At 45.1% G+C, this 21,092-nt stretch overlaps 2 protein-coding genes across 2 annotated transcripts in view; one reads left to right on the forward strand and one right to left on the reverse strand.

The window, feature by feature from the left end:
• The window catches only part of LOC142825329 (maestro heat-like repeat-containing protein family member 2B), a 38,745-nt gene extending 38,595 nt beyond the window's left edge, over positions 1 to 150 (forward strand). Inside the window, exon 26 of the transcript XR_012899755.1 lies at positions 55 to 150. The gene's annotated coding sequence lies outside the window, so the exon portion shown is untranslated. The remainder of the gene's footprint in view (positions 1 to 54) is intronic.
• A 15,824-nt stretch (positions 151 to 15,974) lies between these two features.
• Positions 15,975 to 20,622, reverse strand: LOC142825333 (macrophage metalloelastase-like). Its single transcript, XM_075917289.1, has 5 exons — positions 20,153 to 20,622; positions 19,901 to 20,051; positions 17,799 to 17,924; positions 17,169 to 17,330; positions 15,975 to 16,111 (listed from the first exon to the last, which is right to left on the reverse strand). Exons 1-5 carry the CDS (start codon positions 20,408 to 20,410, stop codon positions 16,089 to 16,091), a joined length of 720 nt encoding a protein of 239 aa, XP_075773404.1. The 5' UTR covers positions 20,411 to 20,622; the 3' UTR covers positions 15,975 to 16,088.
• Positions 20,623 to 21,092: the final 470 nt, after the last annotated feature.

The raw sequence follows: 21,092 nt of genomic DNA on the forward strand, positions 1-21,092 counted from the left end.
AGAGAGCGTGCAAACGCTGAGCAGAAACATGGACTCTTTCACCACCCCCACCAGAAGTTTGGAGTTTGTTTTGGTGACGAGGGCCTTCCACCACATGAGAAGAAAGTGCCACATCAGCAACAGTTCCGAGGACGAGGGAGAGGCAAAAAGGGGCCCTTTGCCCCCTCTGCTATTGGATACACCAGGATCTGATCCCGAAACCCAACTCCTCCCACGGCAGCCTGACGAGCTAGACGGCCTCTCGTTATCTGTCCCTGTGGAGGATGCTGCCCATCTCTCCCAGGAGTCGGACAAGGTGAACGGAAAAGAAGTCAAACAGGTAAATGAAAAAATCGAGGTGGGGGGCATCATGGGTGTTTTGTGAATCTAAAAACCAGCAGCTGTAGCTTATTCTCTTTTTTGACAATCTCTTGCCAGGTCGACGATGACTTTCTAGAAACCTTTGAGAAATTGCACATCGGTAATCCTGTGGGAGTAAATCTATCTTGTGCCCGCTTTTTTTGCTCATATCTGACACATGGATCTCGAGAACAAACGTGCAAGAATGAATTAACTCGGACTCCCTAATAGCGATAGTGGTGGGGGTGTCATGGTGCCCATTTGCAGATGGCTGTAAAAGGGTGTGTTAATCCAGATGCTTAATAAAACTTGTATGAAATGTGTTGGTGTGAATGTGTTCCTTCCATACTTACAGCATCTTTTACTAACACAAATAACAGTCATGTCTACGCAGATTGCTCTGTTAGAGAAAATACATTACACCCCCAGGGAAGCTGGCAGCTTTGGTGGGGTGAACCCTCTGTTTCAAGCAGTCAAAAAGCACAGTAAAACTTTGAACAGAAGACAGGTAACATCATGGCTTTCGGACCAAGACGCTTACTCTTTGCACAAGCCTGCTCGAATACATTTTAAAAGAGACAAGACCATTGTCTCAGACGTGGATGCACAATGGCAAGCAGATTTGGTGGATATGCACCGGTTCTCCAAACGCAACAGCGGTTTTAAGTATATTTTAACAGTGATAGACATTTTATCAAAATATGCCTGGGCCTTAGGCCTAAAGGACAAGACGGGCAAGGAGGTAGCCAAGGCCTTTAAAGCTATTTTCAGCGAAGGTCGCGTGCCTCAAAAATTACAAACGGATCGGGGAAAAGAATTTTTAAACAAACCTTTAAGTGGATTGTTAAAGCGGCATGGTGTCCACCATTTTGTTACTAACAATGAAGTCAAAGCGGGGGTTGTGGAGCGATTTAACAGAACTTTAAAATCTAGGATGTGGAGATATTTTACAGCCCACAATACCTTTCGCTACATTGACATATTATCTGAGTTTATAAAGAGTTACAGCTGGAGCTTTCACAGAACTATACGGACCAGACCTGCTGATGTGAACCCCGCAAATTCTCTGAAGGTCTGGAAAAGTGTTTATGGAGATGATGTTAAAATAAAACAGGCTGTTGTTCCTTTTAGAAAAGGGGACCACGTGAGACTCTCTAAAACCAAAGGTGCCTTTAAAAAAGGTTATGAACAAACATTTACCGATGAGATATTCATAGTGGATGAAGCCTTAACCAGGGGTGAGAGACCTGTCTACCGATTAAAAGATTATGAGGGTGAGACAGTGACGGGGTCGTTTTACCCTGAAGAATTACAAAAGGTGAACCCCAAACAAGACAGGATTTACAGGATTGAAAAAGTTCTAGCAGAGAAAGGGAAAGGAAGAAAAAAGCAGCTATTGGTGAAATGGCTGGGGTGGCCCAACAAATTTAAGTTGGGTAGAAGCTTCTCAACTCTGTAACGTTTAAGCGAGAATAAAAACAATCCCACCTGCAAGGAGAGAAATGGGGGACGGGGGCTTCTACATCACTCTGCCCAGCAACGCCAGCTCTGGGGTTTTTCCCCAAAACACCAGCTCGGCCTTTACAATACAGCTAATAAAGTCGTTGGATCTCCCGGGGGCCTGGGAAGTGGGGTTAGCGGAAATACAATATCCACACAGCTGGAACAACATTACTGAGGACACCCCTTTCCAAATCACCTTTGGAGATAAACCATGGAGTTATATCCTACGGCGAGGTTATTACTCAACTATACCCGAATTATTGGAACATATGAATAGCATTGTGGCACGTCATTCTGGACCGCCTGATGTTATCATGAATTATGACCCCGTGAGTAGAAAATGTAGACTTAAATCCACCGATGCTACTGCTACGTTTTCTACCCTCGGGGAGCTAGCTAACATTCTGGGTTTGGCCCCCGGGCACAGTGTCCAGAAGAGTCCCTTCTCAGCAGACATCACAGGGGGTTTCAACTCCTTGTATCTATACACGGATATTGTAGAACACCAGTTTGTGGGGGACTTTTCTGTCCCCCTGTTACGCTGCGTCCCTGTCAGAGGAAATAACAATGAGTTTGTTACCATCACCTACGATAAGCCTCATTACGTACCCATCAGTCAACACCACATCGACACCATCACCATTGAAATAAAGACGGATCAAAACAGATGCGTTTCATTTCGCTTTGGCAAGGTGATTGTGAAGCTGCACCTGCGTTCCCGGAAAGAGCGAGGTTTCTAAAAAGCAAAACACTATTATGGCGATCGTAAAAAATTACGGTGACTCCAAAGTCTACAGCAACTATTACAAAGCCCAGGCTGGATATGCCCTTCCTGGATATCATGGAGCCCCTGTGATGTACGGGGCCGGCGTGGGCGGTATATTCCGTAGCCTTTTTCGAAAAGCTGTACCGCTTTTGCGAAGAGGGCTAGAGATTATTAAACCCCACATAAAAACAGCCGCTCAAAACATAGCCAGAGATATGGTAGGCCACGTTTCCCAGGCTGTCTTGGAGAAGGTGGGGAATCCGGCTAAACAGGAAGGGTCAGGGCTGATGTATATTAAAAGGAGGAAGAGAAAGAGAAATGCGTCATATCCGCGACGCACAGGACCCCCGAAACCCTTTAAAAGAAGAGCCTTGACACGCAGGACAGGCCATCAGCAAAAGTCCAAGAGGAAGCCAGGGAGAAAGAGGACACGCTCTGTACCTGGTAAAAGAGATATATTTTAGTCAACATGGCTTTCGTTCACTGCGGGTCGGAAGAGTGCACCAAATCTGAACTAGACTTGTTTCAGATAGCCCCTACTCAGACCAGCATTGAGAAAAGCATCTACATCGAGGTGCCGCCTCTGTCAGCTGTGACAGAAACTGCCCCCATCGACTTTTTTATAGCAGGGAATGGCATAGATTATATGGATTTAAACAACATCCTACTCTACCTTTGTTGCAAGATAGTAAAAGGCGATGGGACTGCACTCCCCAGGGATGCCGCGGTGGCCTCTATTTTCAGTCAATTGGACGTTACATTGGGAGACCGCCTAGTAAGCAATTTTCCGCCTGACTGTTTTACAAAGACACTCCTGGACAACACGAAAAAACAGCTGGATGGTGAGAATCTAGGATTTGTGAGGTGTGCAAGGCTGACGTCCCAGAGCAGGACAATGGAGTTGTTGGGTCATCTACACAGCGACCTGTTTTTTCAAGAAAAACTTTTGTTGAACGGGGTGGATGTGAAAATTAAATTGACACGCAGTAAAGCACCCCAGGTGAGGGGTTTAAAGGCAACTGATGGTTGTTTTTCTTAATTTTTCTTCTTAAAAACAATGAACAATTCAGAAAAAATACCTAGACATAATATATATATATATTAAATAGATATTCTATATATAGAGAAGTGTTTTATTTAAAGCAAAATGTGATCAAGTTCAAAAATTATTTTTAGAACATGACAAACTTCACACACTGAGCCAGTCAGACAGTTTAGCCAATTTTTGTTTTTTAGAAGGCAAAAAAGGAGTTGGTGTTTCTCGATCCATCCCAGTGTCAGTGGCTGAGGCCTTCAGGCGTTCCAAAAGAACTCTGTTGTCTGCACTGCCCATGATGGAAGATGGAACGTTTAGTTCTGCCATGGCATTGATAAACACATCCCATCCTTTAGGTACATGTCTGCTAGGGACAGAACGCGTCTGGGTGACGGCTCTGACTAAGTCAAGCATGTTAGAACCATTCACCACCGAGCCTTTGTACACAAATGCACCTTTATCATTCCAGGAAGCGATAGTTTTATCCTGGCCCAGCTTATTTAGCAACACTGAGGCGTTTTTCTTATAACGCTTATTCACGTTATCCAACAGCTCCTGAACCACAGAGTCTGAGGTGTTTTCTGTTTCTGGAGGTTTGGCGGTGTCACTCTGTTCTGGTAGAAACAGACTTATTTTCCTTTTATCTGCATCACTTTGCCTCACGTACGTTAGGTATCTCTGAAGCACAGCGCTGTAGAGTTTAGCCTTTTCGTATTCGGCTAAGTCAGTCCTTTGAAGAACAGACTTCATTTCAGCATCCAGTAAGCGAGTTGCAGTTGTTCTGATATTTTCCTCCACTGGAGGGGGAGCCCTTAATTGCTCCAGCTGATGACTGGGCACCAGGTACATTTTTTCTGCATACTCCATTATCGGTTATTCAAAAGCCCCGTTATCAGAGGGACAGCAAAACTTAACAAAGGGCCGATAAACCCCCCAGACTGCTTCACCAGATGCTTCTTTCTTTTAAGCGAGACCCTTTTATTAGACAATGTTTTTATAAGCGTGCGTTTCTTTTTCAGCACGCTCACTTGATTCTGCGTCAAAGGCACGTTTCCTTTTAAGGTATTGAGTGCTAGTTCTGAGATGGCCGCTACTAAATCGTCAGAGGCCAAACACAGTATAGCCTTCCTTTGCTGCGGGGGTGATTTGCTAAGTAATTTTAAAAGAGCCAGGTTTCTCTTCACGCAGCTAGACATGTTTTCGGTCGGCAACCCCCAGCTGTTAAAAAGGGTCTGCCGATAAATCATCTCTTTTTATACCCGGCGGTTGTTCTTTTCAAAGTAGAAGCCACCGGCCAGTCTGGAGGGAAAAGACCAGTTCTTAGTCTATAAGCTTCTGGCGTGGACGCATTTAAATCCACCACCAGGTAGCCATAAGGTCTTTTGGTAGCATCCTCAAAAGCTTCTAGAAAGAATTGAGCCTTGCCGAGGTAAATTTGCCGAGCAAGCGTAGCGATTTGCAGTTTATCCCTGGGGTTTTTGAACAGAACCATGTACTTAGTGTTTAGGTTAATCGTACGGCTCTTTTTCCCCTGACAAAATACGTTCTGAACGATATACATAATGCTCAATTTCCTGTGGTGCACGTACTTGGTAAAGGCTTTCTCAATTTCATCGCTTTCACAAGCAGAGTTCATCAGATCATCCACGATAATCAGATTCACTTTATTAGTAGGAAACAAATGGTCATCGTCAAAAGCATTAGGCAGACCCTCCACAAAATTAGTAAAGGGATATTTACAGAGCAGTTCTTTATACAGAGGTTGCCAACAACTGTAACACCACAAAATATTCTCAGGCATAACAGACAGTGTGTGTTTGGCATTATCCAATACGTTTTTTATAAAGTAACTTTTCCCACAGTTGCTAGGCCCTGCGAGAATTGCAGAAAAGGGGTGTTTCCACCTCGTATCCATTTTTCAAAAGCCGAAGGGCCGGGTTTTAAACCCTTCTCCTAGGACCCTCTTGTTATAAACACCTTTGTGTTTTTTAAGGGTTTTTGTCTCTATTTGCCACTGATTTTTGTTTCTTACAATCGAGGGCTGTTGCACCTCTATCTTTTTTGAGGTGTTTTCTTGCAGACCCGTGCAATAGTCCAGGACTAGATCTTTCAAACTGTCAAAGTTGATCTTTTCACAGTTTGCTACGTTTAGGGTAATTCCTTTGACTTTCATACAGGCCTTTCCTCCCGACAGCTTATACCCGTAGGTTTTCGGGCCTGCCGACACAAACTCAGTGATGTGTTGATCTGACGGGATCTCGCTCGTGAGGTCCCCTAAATAATCCCCCAGAGGGGGATTCCAGTCACCTTCCCTTTTCACAAATATCACTGAGTCAGTGTCATGGTATAGGCACCGCTCTTGCAACCCATCTAGGAGACTGTATAATTCTAAGTGGGCATAAGCGGTGGTGAAACAGGCTATGAAAACATTGGTATTGCCAGAGACAGAGTACCGGTCTTTTGCGTGCTTCCAAGACACGCATGCTGTTTCATTGTCGATAAACTCGCAGGATGAAACCTCGTAATTGGGGGAAAACAGGTACCGAAAGAGTTCATCAGGGTCTCTTACGATGCTGGTGTTGGGTAGGTTTGTTCTTTGGCCGAATTTACCCCACAGAGAATTTAAAAACAGTTTAGCAATTTGGCGTTTAGCTGGGTTCGACCTGATCTCGTGTTGGCGTAAACGCACGCCTTCTTTTTGGTAAAAATCGTTAACGTACTTATTTTGTTTTTGTTCGTCTGTGCACCAGCCGGGATACCCTGAAGCCTCTTGTTCCTGACGGAGGTGTAATTTGATATACTCTGACAAGAGTTTGTCAGATTTGTCACTGAAATGCCAGATTTCACAGATTTTAGCCACTGTATACCCCTTTGCTATGGCCACAGTCAATTCCACCGTGCACCATGTCCCCAGGATAGCTCTCTCCTCATCAGTATGGGTGCACGTCTCCCGCTGCTCGGTTTCCGCACATGTTTGGCATAGCGGGAACATAAGCTTGCCACCCACTCTGACAGGTAACAATGGGAAAAAGAGGCCTCGCGGGGGGTACACCTTAACTTTTGCAATTCCAAAATAATTTGCAAGGGGTCCAAAGTTGTCATAAACTATATCGGGGTGTCCAATAGGGTATTCTTTGGTTTTGTTTACGAAAGGGTAAAATCATAATAGTGGATTTCTTCCCCGGGGTTAGGCTTGTAATATAGGCGGATAGCGTTTGTCCTCCCCCCGAAAAGAGCATCCTTAGGCCTGAGAGGCTGGGGTAACTGGGCTCGGTTTAAAAAGCCTGCAAGCTCCCTGTCTGTTTCTTTCATCACCTCCCACTCGTGCTCCCAGAGAGTCCTCACTACAAAACCAAGTCGTTTTAGATAGTCAGTCTTAAGCTGCGTCTTGTAATAAAGAAACCCAAAAGTTGTCCCTGTCATAGGGTTTTGTGCTTTTTCACAATAACAGGTGACACAGCCATGGAAAAAACACCCGTTAAACTCAAAGGCCGTGCGTACCCCGTCAACATTGGCATAACCGTCTAAAAAGTAGGGGCCTACCTGTAGTGCCCCACCCTGTAAAGCATGCCGTATTTGTATATTTTCTTTGTAAGAGGTATACAGCAGCCACTGAATAGATGGGGTCGAATATCTCTTTTTCTGCCGGTGGTAATTGTCTGGAGGGAGAAGAGCTACCGTGTTAGGCTCCAAAAGCATAAACCTGTACATCGCCATGCAGATGGAGGCCAGCGTGATGTACTGGAAAGGATCGATATACAGGTTTATCTCAGTGAATTTACCAGGGCCTCTCTCTGCTACATCCCCCATCTCTGTCATGTTCATAATCTCTTTTCTATATAGAATACAAGCCTGTCTCAAAATGTTAACATCCTGTTGACAGTAATACGCGAGCTCTTTCTGCAAGTCAAACGTCTCATAGCTGTGGTCCCGATACCAGTCGAGAAACTCTGCTTTTTCCCTGGGCATCATACTGTCTACACCATAGTGTCCCACACCAGGCATAGGCCCCACGTAATTTTGGTGTGAAAAAAATGTGGAAAATACCCTTTGCACCCTTCAAACCCCATCGCCTGCAGTAGCTTGCTAAGCTTCATGGGCAAGAAGTTTAAAGAGTCTATAAAACGAATGTCCAGGGCCTTAACTTTCACACACATTAGTTTACTACCCTGAGTGATCAGCTCTAGGCACATCTTTTCCTTCAGTAGCTGTCTCACGACAAAGTACGCATCGTAACCTTTGGAATTGTGCGCTATGAATGTGTAGTCACGGAACTCTTTGCCAATAAAGGTCTTAACGAACATAGAAAGACACTCGCTACCCTTAAATTCCCAGGATTTTTCTGGCTTTAGGGCCAGAGCAAAAATGTAATTGGGAGTGTGCAACCCCGTCTCCTGCGTGCATTCGAAATCATAAAAAATATACTTTTCTGAGGCTTCGGGCTTTCTAAGGCTGTCCATAAAACAGAAATGATTGTCAATGTTGCCAACAAGCAAGCCCTTACACTGCTTACAGCGTCGCCCTTTACAGCGGTGCCGCTTGTCCATGTAAGACTGACACACATCACACAAAGTTTTAGACAGGCATTCAACTTGTTTTTTCGATGCGCAGTCTATGTGTCTGACTAAGCACTCTTTGGCTCAACAAAATAGTCTACAGCTAGGACACCGCAGCGGCACGCCCACGCTGTCTGAGCACGTTCCGTTCAAGCAGAGGCGGCAACAATACCTGCAAGAGTGGTCATGACTGTACACTGTGTGGCAAAACTCACAATAATTTTTCGCTCCGAACAACTTGTTCACATCCAGAACCCCATAATAATGCTCATCTCCGCCAAGCACCGCGCGCCCGGGGCCGGCACCCCCACCCTCAAGCACCACGCGCCCGGGGCCAGCGCGCCCCCCCCCCCCCGCGCAAGCGCCACGCGCTATGTACCCAGGGCCAGGTCAACCCCGAGCACCTGGCAGGTGCATGCAAATGCCCCTGCGGGCGCCATGGCGCCCGCGGGCACCGTGTTGGGGACCACGGACCTACGGCAATAACAGTATTTAATAAGCTTTCCAAACACAGTTCAGCACATAGGCCCCGGAGCTTGCAGTTTATACCCTCTGGAGTCCAAGTCAAACAGTCATGGTACCGCTGGGCTGGCGCATTTATGACACAACCCTCACAGTCCTCAAAAAGCTTTTCCCTAAGACAGTGACTAAGGACGGTATAAACACCAACGCGTACAATAGAGCGCATAACTTTTTTACGCTTATGATGTGGCACTGGCTCAACTAGGTCAATGCACAGCCACCTCCTGAATTCTTCATGGCCGTCATCCTTGGCGTTCTCTTCAATGCTTTGTATCAGTGTTGAGCAAAAACAAGGTGGGCCCGGTTCGTCTTCCTCGTCCGATGCAATGCTGTCCCGGGTCTGATGGTCAGCTAGAAAGGCATCGTCAAGCTGTCAAAAGATTGCCAGAAAGAAATAATGTAAGACGCTCTGGTCATTTTTTTTTTTAAAGTTTACAAAATCCGGTTTCCTAACCCCATGATGCCCCAACTTCGATCTTTCATTTACCTATTTGGCTTCTTTCCATGCGTCTTGTCCGACTCCTGAGAGCCATGGGCACCTTCTTCCTCCAGGCCATCTAGCTTGTCTGGCTGCATCGTGAGCGGTTGGGTTTCGACGTCAGATATTGGTGTATCCATCAGCGGCTGGGCCAAAGGGCTCCCTTCAACTTCTCCTTCCTCCTCAGAACTGTCGCTGATGTAGCGCTTTCTTCTCAGCACCAAAACAAAGTTGATGAAAGAAGCCATGTTTCCGCTCAGCGTTTGCACGCTCTCTGAAACATGCGCTCTTGGAACAAGATGGCCTCTTTTGTGTGGCGCTAGAACTTACGGGGAAGTGCTATGCTCTGATTGGCAAAGGGTGTCACGGGAAGCTCTTAGAGGGGTCACACGACCCGCCTCAGGTCTGGTCAACGGGTCCCGGAACTGCACTCCCCGGATTGGTCAAAGCGATTCGTGGGGCGGTCCTACAGGGAAAAAACCCCTCCTGATTGGTAGAGGGAGGTGGGGCGAGTTCTTAGAGGGGTCACACAACCCACTGCTGGGCGGGTCATCCGGTCCCAAAACTGCCCCCCGTTTGGTCAAAGGGGTTCGCGGGGCGGTCCTACAGGGAAAAACCCCCTCCTGATTGGTAGAGGGAGGCGGGACAAGTTCTTAGAGGGGTCACACGACCCACTGCTGGGCGAGTCATCGGGTCCCAGAACTGCCCCCCCGCTTGGTCAAAGCGGTTCGCGGGGCGGTCCTACAGGGGAAAAAGCCTTCCTGATTGGTTGAGGGAGGCGGGGCGAGTCCTTAGAGGGGTCACATGACACTCCTTACTTCCGGTCACCTGCCCCTCTTGACCCCGGATGAATTACCCCAAAGGGCGGGATTTCCGGTGACAGGGGACGGGCCTAACGGGGGTCACATGACACCCGGTCAGCTGTCCCTCTTGACCCGGATGTACTACCATCCAGTGGCCGGCCTTCTGGTGACAGGGGAGAAGGGAATTCTGGCGGTCAGGGGGGGGGGACTTCCGGGGTCAGGGGGCAGGGCTAACGTTTGATTGATGGTAGGGCCCTTATACTACTTAGGGGATTACACATGCCGGGGGAATTCACTAAGGGTGGCTTTAATTGGCATTTAAGCATCTAACTGTGGATTTTGGTGATTTCCTTTAGATATCCAGGGCCTTTAACTGTGCTTGTATTGTCCAGTCCCATAAGTTGCTGAGTGTCCTCAAACTCCCTCTGATGTTATTGGGAGTTCAGAACACTCTGCCCTTCAAAGAAGGTACTCAGCAGATATCATTCGTCCTCCAAATTTAGAGGCTATGATCCTCCACCTTATAGAAAAAGTTTCCTGAATAGTTAGGTTTCTAGTCTCTCTCAGCACTTTACTCTTGCCCTCCTGGGTTCTGGGCCTATGAGGAGTCACCAGACAACAGTTAGCAAAGGAGGGTAAAAGGCTGAGGGGGTCTGGGATATCATTGTCTGTGGTTCTCAATGGGGAGAGAATCTTCCTGTGATGGCTGAATATGGGAAGGGGATCAGTGTTTTCCCCTGTTGAATTGACACTTTCTGATAATTCACTATATTAGGTAATAGGAGTTCCCCTAATCTTGTGGTGTTTCCTGTTTTGGAGATTGTTTTCCATTCCATATCCAGCAGCTTAATCCCAACCCATGTTATTATATTTACTAAGGGGCATTGTACAAATGCTGATGACTCTTTAAGTTTATTTCTCAGGTGCTGGCCATGCTGTGTCTCACAAACAGTCACCTGTAAATAACCCTCCCCTGTAAATAATATAGTGTTTGTATTTACTGTGCACATATCATTCGTCCTCCAAATTTAGAGGCTATGATCCTCCACCTTATAGAAAAAGTTTCCTGAATAGTTAGGTTTCTAGTCTCTCTCAGCACTTTACTCTTGCCCTCCTGGGTTCTGGGCCTATGAGGAGTCACCAGACAACAGTTAGCAAAGGAGGGTAAAAGGCTGAGGGGGTCTGGGATATCATTGTCTGTGGCTCTCAATGGGGAGAGAATCTTCCTGTCATGGCTGAATATGGGAAGGGGATCAGTGTTTTCCCCTGTTGAATTGACACTTTCTGATAATTCACTATATTAGGTAATAGGAGTTCCCCTAATCTTGTGGTGTTTCCTGTTTTGGAGATTGTTTTCCATTCCATATCCAGCAGCTTAATCCCAGCCCATGTTATTATATTTATTAAGGGGCATTGTACAAATGCTGATGACTCTTTAAGTTTATTTCTCAGGTGCTGGCCATGCTGTGTCTCACAAACAGTCACCTGTAAATAACCCTCCCCTGTAAATAATATAGTGTTTGTATTTACTGTGCACATATCATTCGTCCTCCAAATTTAGAGGCTATGATCCTCCACCTTATAGAAAAAGTTTCCTGAATAGTTAGGTTTCTAGTCTCTCTCAGCACTTTACTCTTGCCCTCCTGGGTTCTGGGCCTATGAGGAGTCACCAGACAACAGTTAGCAAAGGAGGGTAAAAGGCTGAGGGGGTCTGGGATATCATTGTCTGTGGTTCTCAATGGGGAGAGAATCTTCCTGTGATGGCTGAATATGGGAAGGGGATCAGTGGAGACCCCCTGTTGAATTGACACTTTCTGATAATTCACCATATTAGGTAATAGGAGTTCCCCTAATCTTGTGGTGTTTCCTGTTTTGGAGATTGTTTTCCATTCCATATCCAGCAGCTTAATCCCAACCCATATTATTATATTTATTAAGGGGCATTGTACAAATGCTGATGACTCTTTAAGTTTATTTCTCAGGTGCTGGCCATGCTGTGTCTCACAAACAGTCACCTGTAAATAACCCTCCCCTGTAAATAATATAGTGTTTGTATTTACTGTGCACATGTTTCCAATTAAACTCTTTGAAGTATCTGTTTCAATTACTCAGGGGCCTGATTTCTTCTTTCAGAGTATGTCTACACTACAGCATTATTTCAAACTATCTTATTTCGAAATAGTGCGTCTACACACAAAATGCATTTTGAAATAGCGTTTTGCTATTTCGAAATAGCGCGTCCACACTGAGTGGACGGTGAATCGCATTTAAGGCCGGACAGAACCAGGTCCGGCAGGGCATCAGGTCAGGAGTTACTTTGTGTGGCTGCTGCCTGAGGCTGTCTGAGGCCTGTGCTTAAAGGCACCCCCCTGGACAGCCAGTTCTCAGGTTTCCCTGCTTGCTTGCCTACCTCCATGAGGGACAGGAAACCATTTTGTCTCTGTGTGCTCTGGTTGCCTTCACTCGGGACATCACAGCACTCTGCGACATGAAGCCAGAGCTGCCCCTGGGCACTCTGGTGCTTTTCGTGGACGCGTTGCTGCGGACCTGTCTGAACTTTCTGCAGGCTGCCATCTGAGAGGTCCATCAGGGGGCTGTCAGTATCCAGGAGGCCCTGCAGGAGAGCTTCCATCCTGAGGAGCCCTCAGAGCCTCTCTGGTCTGCCCCACTGGGGGCTTGTGCCTCATTCCTCCCTCACGTCCTTCCACTTACCTCTCCCTCTGCCCCCTTCCTGATGTCAAATAAAATACACGTATTTTCATGAACACAAACTATCTTTATTTAACAAAACCCCGGGGGAGAGGGGGGAGAATGAAACTCTGGTGAGACTGGGGAAAGGAGGCGGGAGAGGGGAGAAGAGAGGGGGGGAGAGGGAAGGGGGAAAACTTGGGGGGAGGAAGCAAGGGGAAGAAAGGGGAGGGGAAGGTCAAGGCTCAGGGTTAGGGTGCTCTCCAGACCAACTTGATTTTCATGCAAACTTGCTCCTGGGTTCACATGTGGCCTTTAGTGCCAGGCCTCTAGTGCAGAGATCATGGACATTGGGGGCAATCCCCCCAAACCTGAATAAGGTCCATGATCTCCACCCTGGACCAGGAAGGTGCCCGCCTTCTCCAGCCCCTGTCAGGCTCCTGGGAGCTGGCAGACTGCTCCTGGCGAGTGGTGGAGGGCTGGCTGCCAGTCTTTGCTGGCTCATGTTTTGGGGCCACTGGGTCAGGGGTAGTGACTGCTGGCTCTGGCCTGGCAGGCTTGGAACTGGCACAGACACTGTGGCCAGAGTCAACCCCTAAAGGCTCCGGGGAGGGAGGAAGGAGAGGAGTGATCTTGGTTGAGACTGGAGTGGCCACCAGGGCACCCTGGGAAGGCTGGAGGCCCCCTATTTCGATGTGTCTACACAGCACTTATTTCAAAATAGCTATTTTGAATTTGGCTTTATTCCTCATGGAATGAGGTTTACCAAATTTGGAATAAGTGCTCCGCTATTTCAAATGAATTTCGAAATAGCAGTTTGGCTGTGTAGATGCTAGTGAAGTTATTTTGAAATAATGGCTGTTTTTTCAAAATAACTTTGCTGCAAAGACATACCCTCAGAGAAGTTGAGGTTTCCAGAAGATCCACTGTAAGTAACCAGTATGCAGGGTTTTCTCCCTTGCCCTTTCTCCACTAAGATGGTAGAAGACCCTCAGTCCAGTGCCTCTTGGGGGTCTCTAACCACTCTTCTGTGATACACACCAAGCTAGATCTAAACCCTATAGCTAGTGATATGGGGTCTGGTTTTTTTTATCATCTTCACTTTGTCTTTCTGGGAATTCAGTGTTGCTGATGAATTCTGGGCTGTAAGTGGCATTGACTGTTCAGGTGAGTTACCCTCCCTCTTGTCTAGTCTCTTTCTGGGTCAGAAGGCTATCTGAGAACTGCATGGGCTCGTCTACATTGGCCCCTTTTCCGGAAGGGGCATGTTAATTTCAGAGGTCGTAATAGGGAAATCCGCGGGGGATTTAAGTATCCCCCGCGGCATTTAAATAAAAATGTCCGCCGCTTTTTTCCGGCTTTTAGAAAAGCCGGAAAAGAGCGTCTACACTGGCCCCGATCCTCCGGAAAAAGCGCCCTTTTCCGGAGGATCTTATTCCTACTTATTCAAAAAAGGGTGCTTTTTCCGGAGGATCGGGGCCAGTGTAGACGCTCTTTTCTAAAAGCCGGAAAAAAGCGTTGGACATTTTTATTTAAATCCCCCACGGATTTCCCTATTACGACCTCTGAAATTAACATGCCCCTTCCAGAAAAGGGGCCAATGTAGACGTCGCCCATGTGTTTACTTACAGACTTAGGATAGGTGCCTGTAATAGTGATTGAGGGAAGGCATCTCTGCTTTTTTAAGCTAAGTCCCTGTTTGTGCTTTGCAGACCTTTATCAGGGAGGAACGATTGGATCCCCTAGCTTCCCCCACTGTTCTATGAGGGAATGGCTGTCCTGAGATATCACTGACAGGGCTGCTAGGCTCACTGGTCTTATGACTTCTCTATATCAGGGACCAGCTCATTTGTTAATAATTCACGTTGGACGGGAGCTGGGTGAAGGCTGGAGGGTCAGTTTTGCTGTGATGATCACCAGTTAAGCTCTACAGAGAATCATAGAAATGCAGGGTGGAAGTGACCTAGAAAGACCTCCTAGTCCAGCTCCCTGTGCTGAGGCAGGACCAAGTATTCCTACACACTTTTGTCTAACTGGTTCTTAAAAACCTCCAGTGATGGAGATTCCAGAACCTCCCTTTGAAGCCTACTCCCTAGCTTAACTGTTTTTATAGTTACTTAGAAAGTTTCTCCTAATATTGAACCTAAATCTCCCTTGCTGCAGATTAAGCTGATTGCTACTTCTCCTACTTTCAGTCCACATACTGTCTAGACCATCCCTGAGTTGACTTGATGTTAACTCGATAACACCACCAGTCCGTGAGCCACCCATCCAATCTTCTCAAGGCTCTGCCAGCCCTTACTTTACCTTGCAGGGTAAAAAGTAATGGTGCCTGACGGGAATGGGAGTGTGAAGTTTGGATATGAAGGTGGGGCGGAGGGGACGACACTTACCTGGCTCTGTACCTCCTGTCGCTCTCAGGCACCATGAATCTGGCCAATGGAAGCAGCAGGGAAAGCTTTCAGGTGAACAGTTTCTTGGACTGCCAATCCCCCTGCTCAGAGGAGGAGGAGTGGGAGTGCATGGAGCTGCTTCCTTTCCCCATGAGCTAGATCTGGCCCATGTGGATCCTCCCCCAAGAGGGGAGCTGCAGAGCTGGAGCACCAGTGTAGGCTCCCCAGTATAGGGGTGTGTGAACCCAGAGCCTGCAGCTTACCTGCAAGATGGTTGCAGACCACACTTTGTGAACCACACACTGCCTTACATGCTTTCTCTAGGCCTTGTGGAGAGTACTCAGAGTCTGGATATGTATATGCAGTAAGGAGGAGAAGGGAATGGGCTGGGAACAGAGAGCCTAAATCGTGATGTTAGATGCACTTCAAGCACCCACCTGACAATTTTTGTCCTGCATGCATTGACCATATAGTAGTCACCGAGCCCCCCAGTGAAATGCAAACCACCAGACAGGAATGTAGGATGGCAGAATAGTGCTGGGAGAATTTTTATTTTCATAGAAACTACTGAATACATTTAAAGAGGTTTTCAAATCTCAGTAAAGGTGCATCTCCACTGCACCCGTAGGTCAAAATAAGCTACGCAATTTGAGCTACGCAAATTGCATATCTTATTTCAATCTAATTTTGAAATAGATTATTTTGAAATTTCAGAATAAAGCGCTATTCCAGCAAGTCCCTTAACCTTCATGGAACGAGGGCTACAGGGACACCGGAATATATTTCGAAGTAATGGGTGCATTTAAAGATGAGAAATAGCTATTTGTGGATACTTTTGACTATATCCCAAAATAGAACTGCTGTCTAGACGTAGCCTAAATGTATAGGAGCAGAAATTAAGCTTCAAACATTTGCCATTTAAAGAAATAAAATGAAACATTTCTGGTGTGAAAGAAAAGTACACTTGCTGACTTCTTCATTCTCTTTAAAAACACCATGGTTCTTTAGAAGTTTTCTCTTTTTCTGCCTGTGGAATAGAAATACGGAAATAATAAGGTATTTGTTTGAGACAAAATGCAGAGAAATATGTACCATGATTGCTGTCCCTTTGTGAAGTGTCTGATGGAAGCAAATGTTCACACACAAGTGCCATAGTTTTAGAGCATAGTTTTGCCACTGTAACTTAGAATGAGTAGGTCCTGACTCCGAGAACAGTGATGTGAGGGCCAGATTCTGCCATACTTACAGGCTACGTCTAGACTGGCATGATTTCCGGAAATGCTTTTAATGGAAAAGTTTTCTGTTAAAAGCATTTTCAGAAAAGAGCATCTAGATTGGCGTGGACGCTTTTCCGCAAAAGCACTTTTTGCGGAAAAGCATCTGTGCCAATCTAGACGCGCTTTTGCGCAAAAAAGCCCCGATCGCCATTTTAGCCATCAGGGCTTTTTTGTGCAAAACAGTACTGTGCTGTCTACACTGGCCCTCTTGCGCAAATGATTTGCGCAAGAGGGCTTTTGCCCAAACTGGAGCAGCATAGTATTTCCGCAAGAACAATGACAATCTTACATGAGATCGTCAGTGTTCTTGCAGAAATTCAAGCAGCCAGTGTAGACAGCTAGCAAGTTTTTCCGCAAAAGCAGCTGTTTTTGCGGAAAAACTGGCCAGTCTAGACACAGCCACATTGCACAATCTCACATTCAGCAAGCAGCCATACTGCTTTCAATATCCTCTTTGGTAGAGCAAGGTACTACTCACTGGCAGTTAGGTTAGCAGCATGCCATCATTGATTTCTGCAAAGCACTGGTGTGTAGGGGACCCTTTGTCAGTCCCGGTCTATAACTCCATTAGGTGGTTTTGCGATATGGACAGCTTGCTCTTAGACTCCAGAAAGAATAGGCGGAAGGGATAAAGTATATCATGTTGGCTTGATCTAAATTTAGGTACTCTCACTGAGTAGTACCTTGCTCAGAGAGTAGACCATTCAAATCAGTTTGGCTGTCTGAGTAAGGTACTTAAAGTATGACAAAATCTGTCCCTTTTTGGTATTTTTTTATATCAAAATTAACATCTGACGCTGAAATTACCATATAATCGCTGAATTCCTTGTCTGTCGTCATCTGGAAGGACGAAGGTGTTTGGATCCCAGTAGCGATAAATAGGGTACGTCAGAGCACCTTGAACATTTGAATGACCCAGTCCCAAAGAATGGCCAAATTCATGAGCAGCAACAAGGAACAAATTTGTTCCTAAATTTTTCATATAATAAAAAGAGGAAAAGAATTGTTAACATACAATGGAACGGAGAATCACAAGCAGAAGAATTCACATCTTTTCATTGTGATGAAATCCTATAGGTTTAATTTAAGTTTATCTGCTCTCCCATGTTTTAGTAAGAATTTTTCAGAGGCCATGAATGGGAAGTCAGGAAACCTGCAATCTATTCCTGACTCTCCTTTTGTTAATGGAGATCACTTTTGACAATCACTTAAAGTTGTGTCTAACTTACAAAAACACCAGGATAATATTGCTCTCCCACTTTTGTAAAGTGATTTGAGCTCCACAGAATACAGACCTTATATATATGCTCTGGCAGGCAAAGGTAAGTATGTTACATTATATATAAGAGAGAGGGACAAACAGTTATAGGAAGAAAATGCCAGGGCTTTGTGTAGAAGGAGCTGAATTTGTTGCGACGGGCACAGGAAATACTTTACCTATATGATTTTGTGACCATTTCTCAGCTTCATCAAAATGAGCATCTCCTCCTATCCCTGGGCTTGGTGCAAAGGCATGAGCCAGTACTCCTCCCCTTCCATCAAAGGGAGATTGGTCGCCATGTGCTGCATAGGAAAGGAAATTAATATGTCATCAATTAACACAATGATTCATTTTAAACACAGTTACATATCTTGAAGTTTAGAATTTGCTTTTATTCATTGTAGATAATAATATATTAAAATGAGACTAAAATAATGTTAAGGTTGCAAAGTCAAACATTCAAAAGGTAGGAAATGTCACACTTAAGATTGCCTGTTCAATGAACTCAGCTCCCATGTGTGTGCACATTATGGTACGGTTTTTAATTCCATGATTGCAAACTATTTTTTCCCATGGACTTCTGTCTTATGGAGGGCATTTTCTCAGTAATGGCTGAATCATCTTCTCTGAAACTTTCCAAAATTTCAGCCTGAGGCTGAAACCAAGTGAGAAAATGTCTGGCTTAAGTTTTGCAAAGTTATAAGCATCTGAAGGCAAGGTCCTAGAATTGAGAGCATTGGGCAATAATAAGGATAGATTATGCTACCTGCACTACCTGTGCTACTTCAAGTGAATGATTTTAGGGAACCACTGCTTTGAAAAACTGAGCCTCTCATTTGGTAAACTAATTTAATGTGTCTTCTGTTAGAATCTCCCGTAAGAGTGGCTGAGGTGTCTGGATCTTCAGCTGGAGTGGAGGTTGGATGGAAAAGGTTGACTCTCCTCTTCTGCCTATAAGAAGGGCTACAATTTCTTGCTGGAATTCAAGGATTTGCAGGACAGTTGTCAAAAATTAATAACCCAGGAAGACAGTACAACATTATTGTACTATTGGATGTTTGGGAATGAATCTTTAAGGGTTTGGCTACACTCAGAATGCTACAGCTGCACCACTGTAGCACTTCAGCATAAGTAGCACCCACAGTAATAGGAGTTCTCTCCTTGGTGGAGGTACATCACCTCCCCAAGAAGGGGTAGCTAGGTCAATGGGAGAAGTCTCCTCTTGACCTAGCACTAGTCTACACTGGCTAGTATAGATGACTCTCAAGGGTCAGGATTTTTCACAGGGCCGACCGAGGGACATAGCTTTATCAAAATAAAAATCTAGTGTAAACAGCACTTAAGAGGAGGACTAACACTTGTATGTCTACACTGCATCTCTTTAGCACAAAAGCCTATGCAAACAAAGTGCAGATTAGCATATTTCCCTGCTTCATTTGCATAATTAATCAGGGGACATTTTTGCACAAGAGGCTTTTGCACAAAAAGTAGCCCTCTACACAGCTCCTTTTTGGGCAAAAACACCCTCTTTCACAAGAGCCATTCTTCTCAATTTTTTCAGAAAGAATAGCTCTTGCGCAAGAGGGTGTTTTTGTGCAAAAAGGAGCTGTGTAGATGGCTCTTTTTTGCACAAAGACTCTTGCGCAAAAATGGCCACTAATGAATTATGCAAATGAAGCATGACAATATGCTAATCGGTGCTTCAGTTGCATAGGCTTTTGTGAAAGAGGGGTGCCCTGTAGTTGTAGTGAGAGAGGAACTAAAGTATGTGCACGTGTGCGTATACACACACATTCTCCCCCTTTCAGACTTCTTAGAAGCCTAAAATAAAACTGTAATCCAAAATAGTCCCCCTTGCGTTGGACTACAGTGGAAAGAAGCTCTGTTGTATTTGTGTTTGTCTCTAATGAGGCAAAAAAAATGTTTTGAGGCATATGACCAAGGTGTTTAAACCGTTCACAAGTGTGAAGACTCCTTGTTTGCTCATATATAGGAATAATGATCTTAGCAGAGGAGTACTTTTACAATCACATATACGTTGACACTATTTTCCTCATTTTACAGTTTGAACTTCCAAGGGATTTTGTGATGGTTGATTAGTTAAACTGATACACAAATATAAAACTGCAGGACATGATAAAGATCGGATGAACTCAGAATGAAAATAATTGTTCTCTCTTCAGCCTTTGGGTATGAAAACATGTAAGCTTTTAAAGTATAGCTTCAACTTTAAATAAATGTAATTCATGGATTCTTAAAACCATAGCAGTAGCCTCACCACCATGTGCAAAACGAATTAGGATATCCGCTTCTCCCCTGGCAACGTTTTGAAATCTCAGTGGAGTCACATCACTCCACACCTGAAATGCCTTTTTGATCGCTTTCACCACCATAGAACGAGGCAGATCAGGTGTATAGTTCAGAATCCTTTCAGCAGCAAAAGAAAAGAAATTATTGTCATTTAAGGCATGGAATAATATGACAGCATTAAAACAAAACAAAATGCACAAACGTGGCATATAACCAAGCTGTAAGTCAATACATTCTTCCTCCATCTTGGAGTTCCTGGAAATGTGCTGTAATCTAATACATCAGGGACTCCACACCTTGGCCGTGCCATCATTTCTTCTGTTTGTGAATTTAATTTTCCTGTTACAGTCAGGTGGAAAAATTTCTGCATCTCTTTAATTTTCTCTTCTAAGTCCCAACCACCTACTTTATTAATAGATGGAAAGAACCTGTGCAGATAATCCTGAAAATAAAAAGAAACTTTAGATTCAGGGTTCATCTCCAGTTGTGTTCTCTTATACCTTAAAGAATCAATTTGTCGGCAAGTATAAGATCCAGATCCTTGACTATACTTCAATTACTAGATCCCTAGAAAATCACAGTACTCTGTCATAAAAGGGAAACAGTTCAGACAGATATGAGACCACTTTTCCAATATAAATGAACACTAGGGGCTCGTCTACATTGGCCCCTTTTCCGGAAGGGGCATGGTAATTTTTGAGATCGTAATAGGGAAATCCGCGGGGGATTTAAATATCCCCCACGACATTTAAATAAAAATGTCCGCCGCTTTTTTCCGGCTTTTAGAAAAGCCGGAAAAGAGCGTCTACACTGGCCCCGATCCTCCGGAAAAAGCGCCCTTTTCCTTTTCCGGAGGATCTTATTCCTACTCCTTGTGCTGCAGCTTAGCTCCATTGTCACTAAGCTGTGCACCCAAAATGCAACAGTACGCTGATGGCTATGGGAGATTTTTCTTTCCTCATCTCTGCCTCAGGCAAATGAATGATGGTATCTTGGGTCTCATAGGGCAAGGTTCTTTATCTTCAACATGGGTGGAATGTGGGTTGCTGGGAAGAGGTATACATTCTAATGTCCTTTGTGGCTTCTGTTTCTGTGGGCTAAAGCAACCCGGCAGACAAAACCATATATCATAGAAGGCACCAGGTAAGGTAAGGCATGTT

This window comes from Pelodiscus sinensis, unplaced genomic scaffold (genome assembly GCF_049634645.1).
Source record: "Pelodiscus sinensis isolate JC-2024 unplaced genomic scaffold, ASM4963464v1 ctg49, whole genome shotgun sequence".
Taxonomy (NCBI): domain Eukaryota; kingdom Metazoa; phylum Chordata; order Testudines; family Trionychidae; genus Pelodiscus; species Pelodiscus sinensis.

Excerpts from the sequence above, each read along its gene's own strand:
- LOC142825333 (XM_075917289.1), bottom strand. The coding sequence starts at position 20,410 with ATGAACCCTGAATCTAAAGTTTCTTTTTATTTTCAGGATTATCTGCAC. Across the intron at positions 17,925-19,900 it reads AATTCGTTTTGCACATGGTG|CACATGGCGACCAATCTCCC; the intron begins GTGAGGCTACTG and ends TTTCCTATGCAG. Across the intron at positions 16,112-17,168 it reads AGGAATTCAGCGATTATATG|GCAGAAAAAGAGAAAACTTC; the intron begins GTAATTTCAGCG and ends TCTATTCCACAG.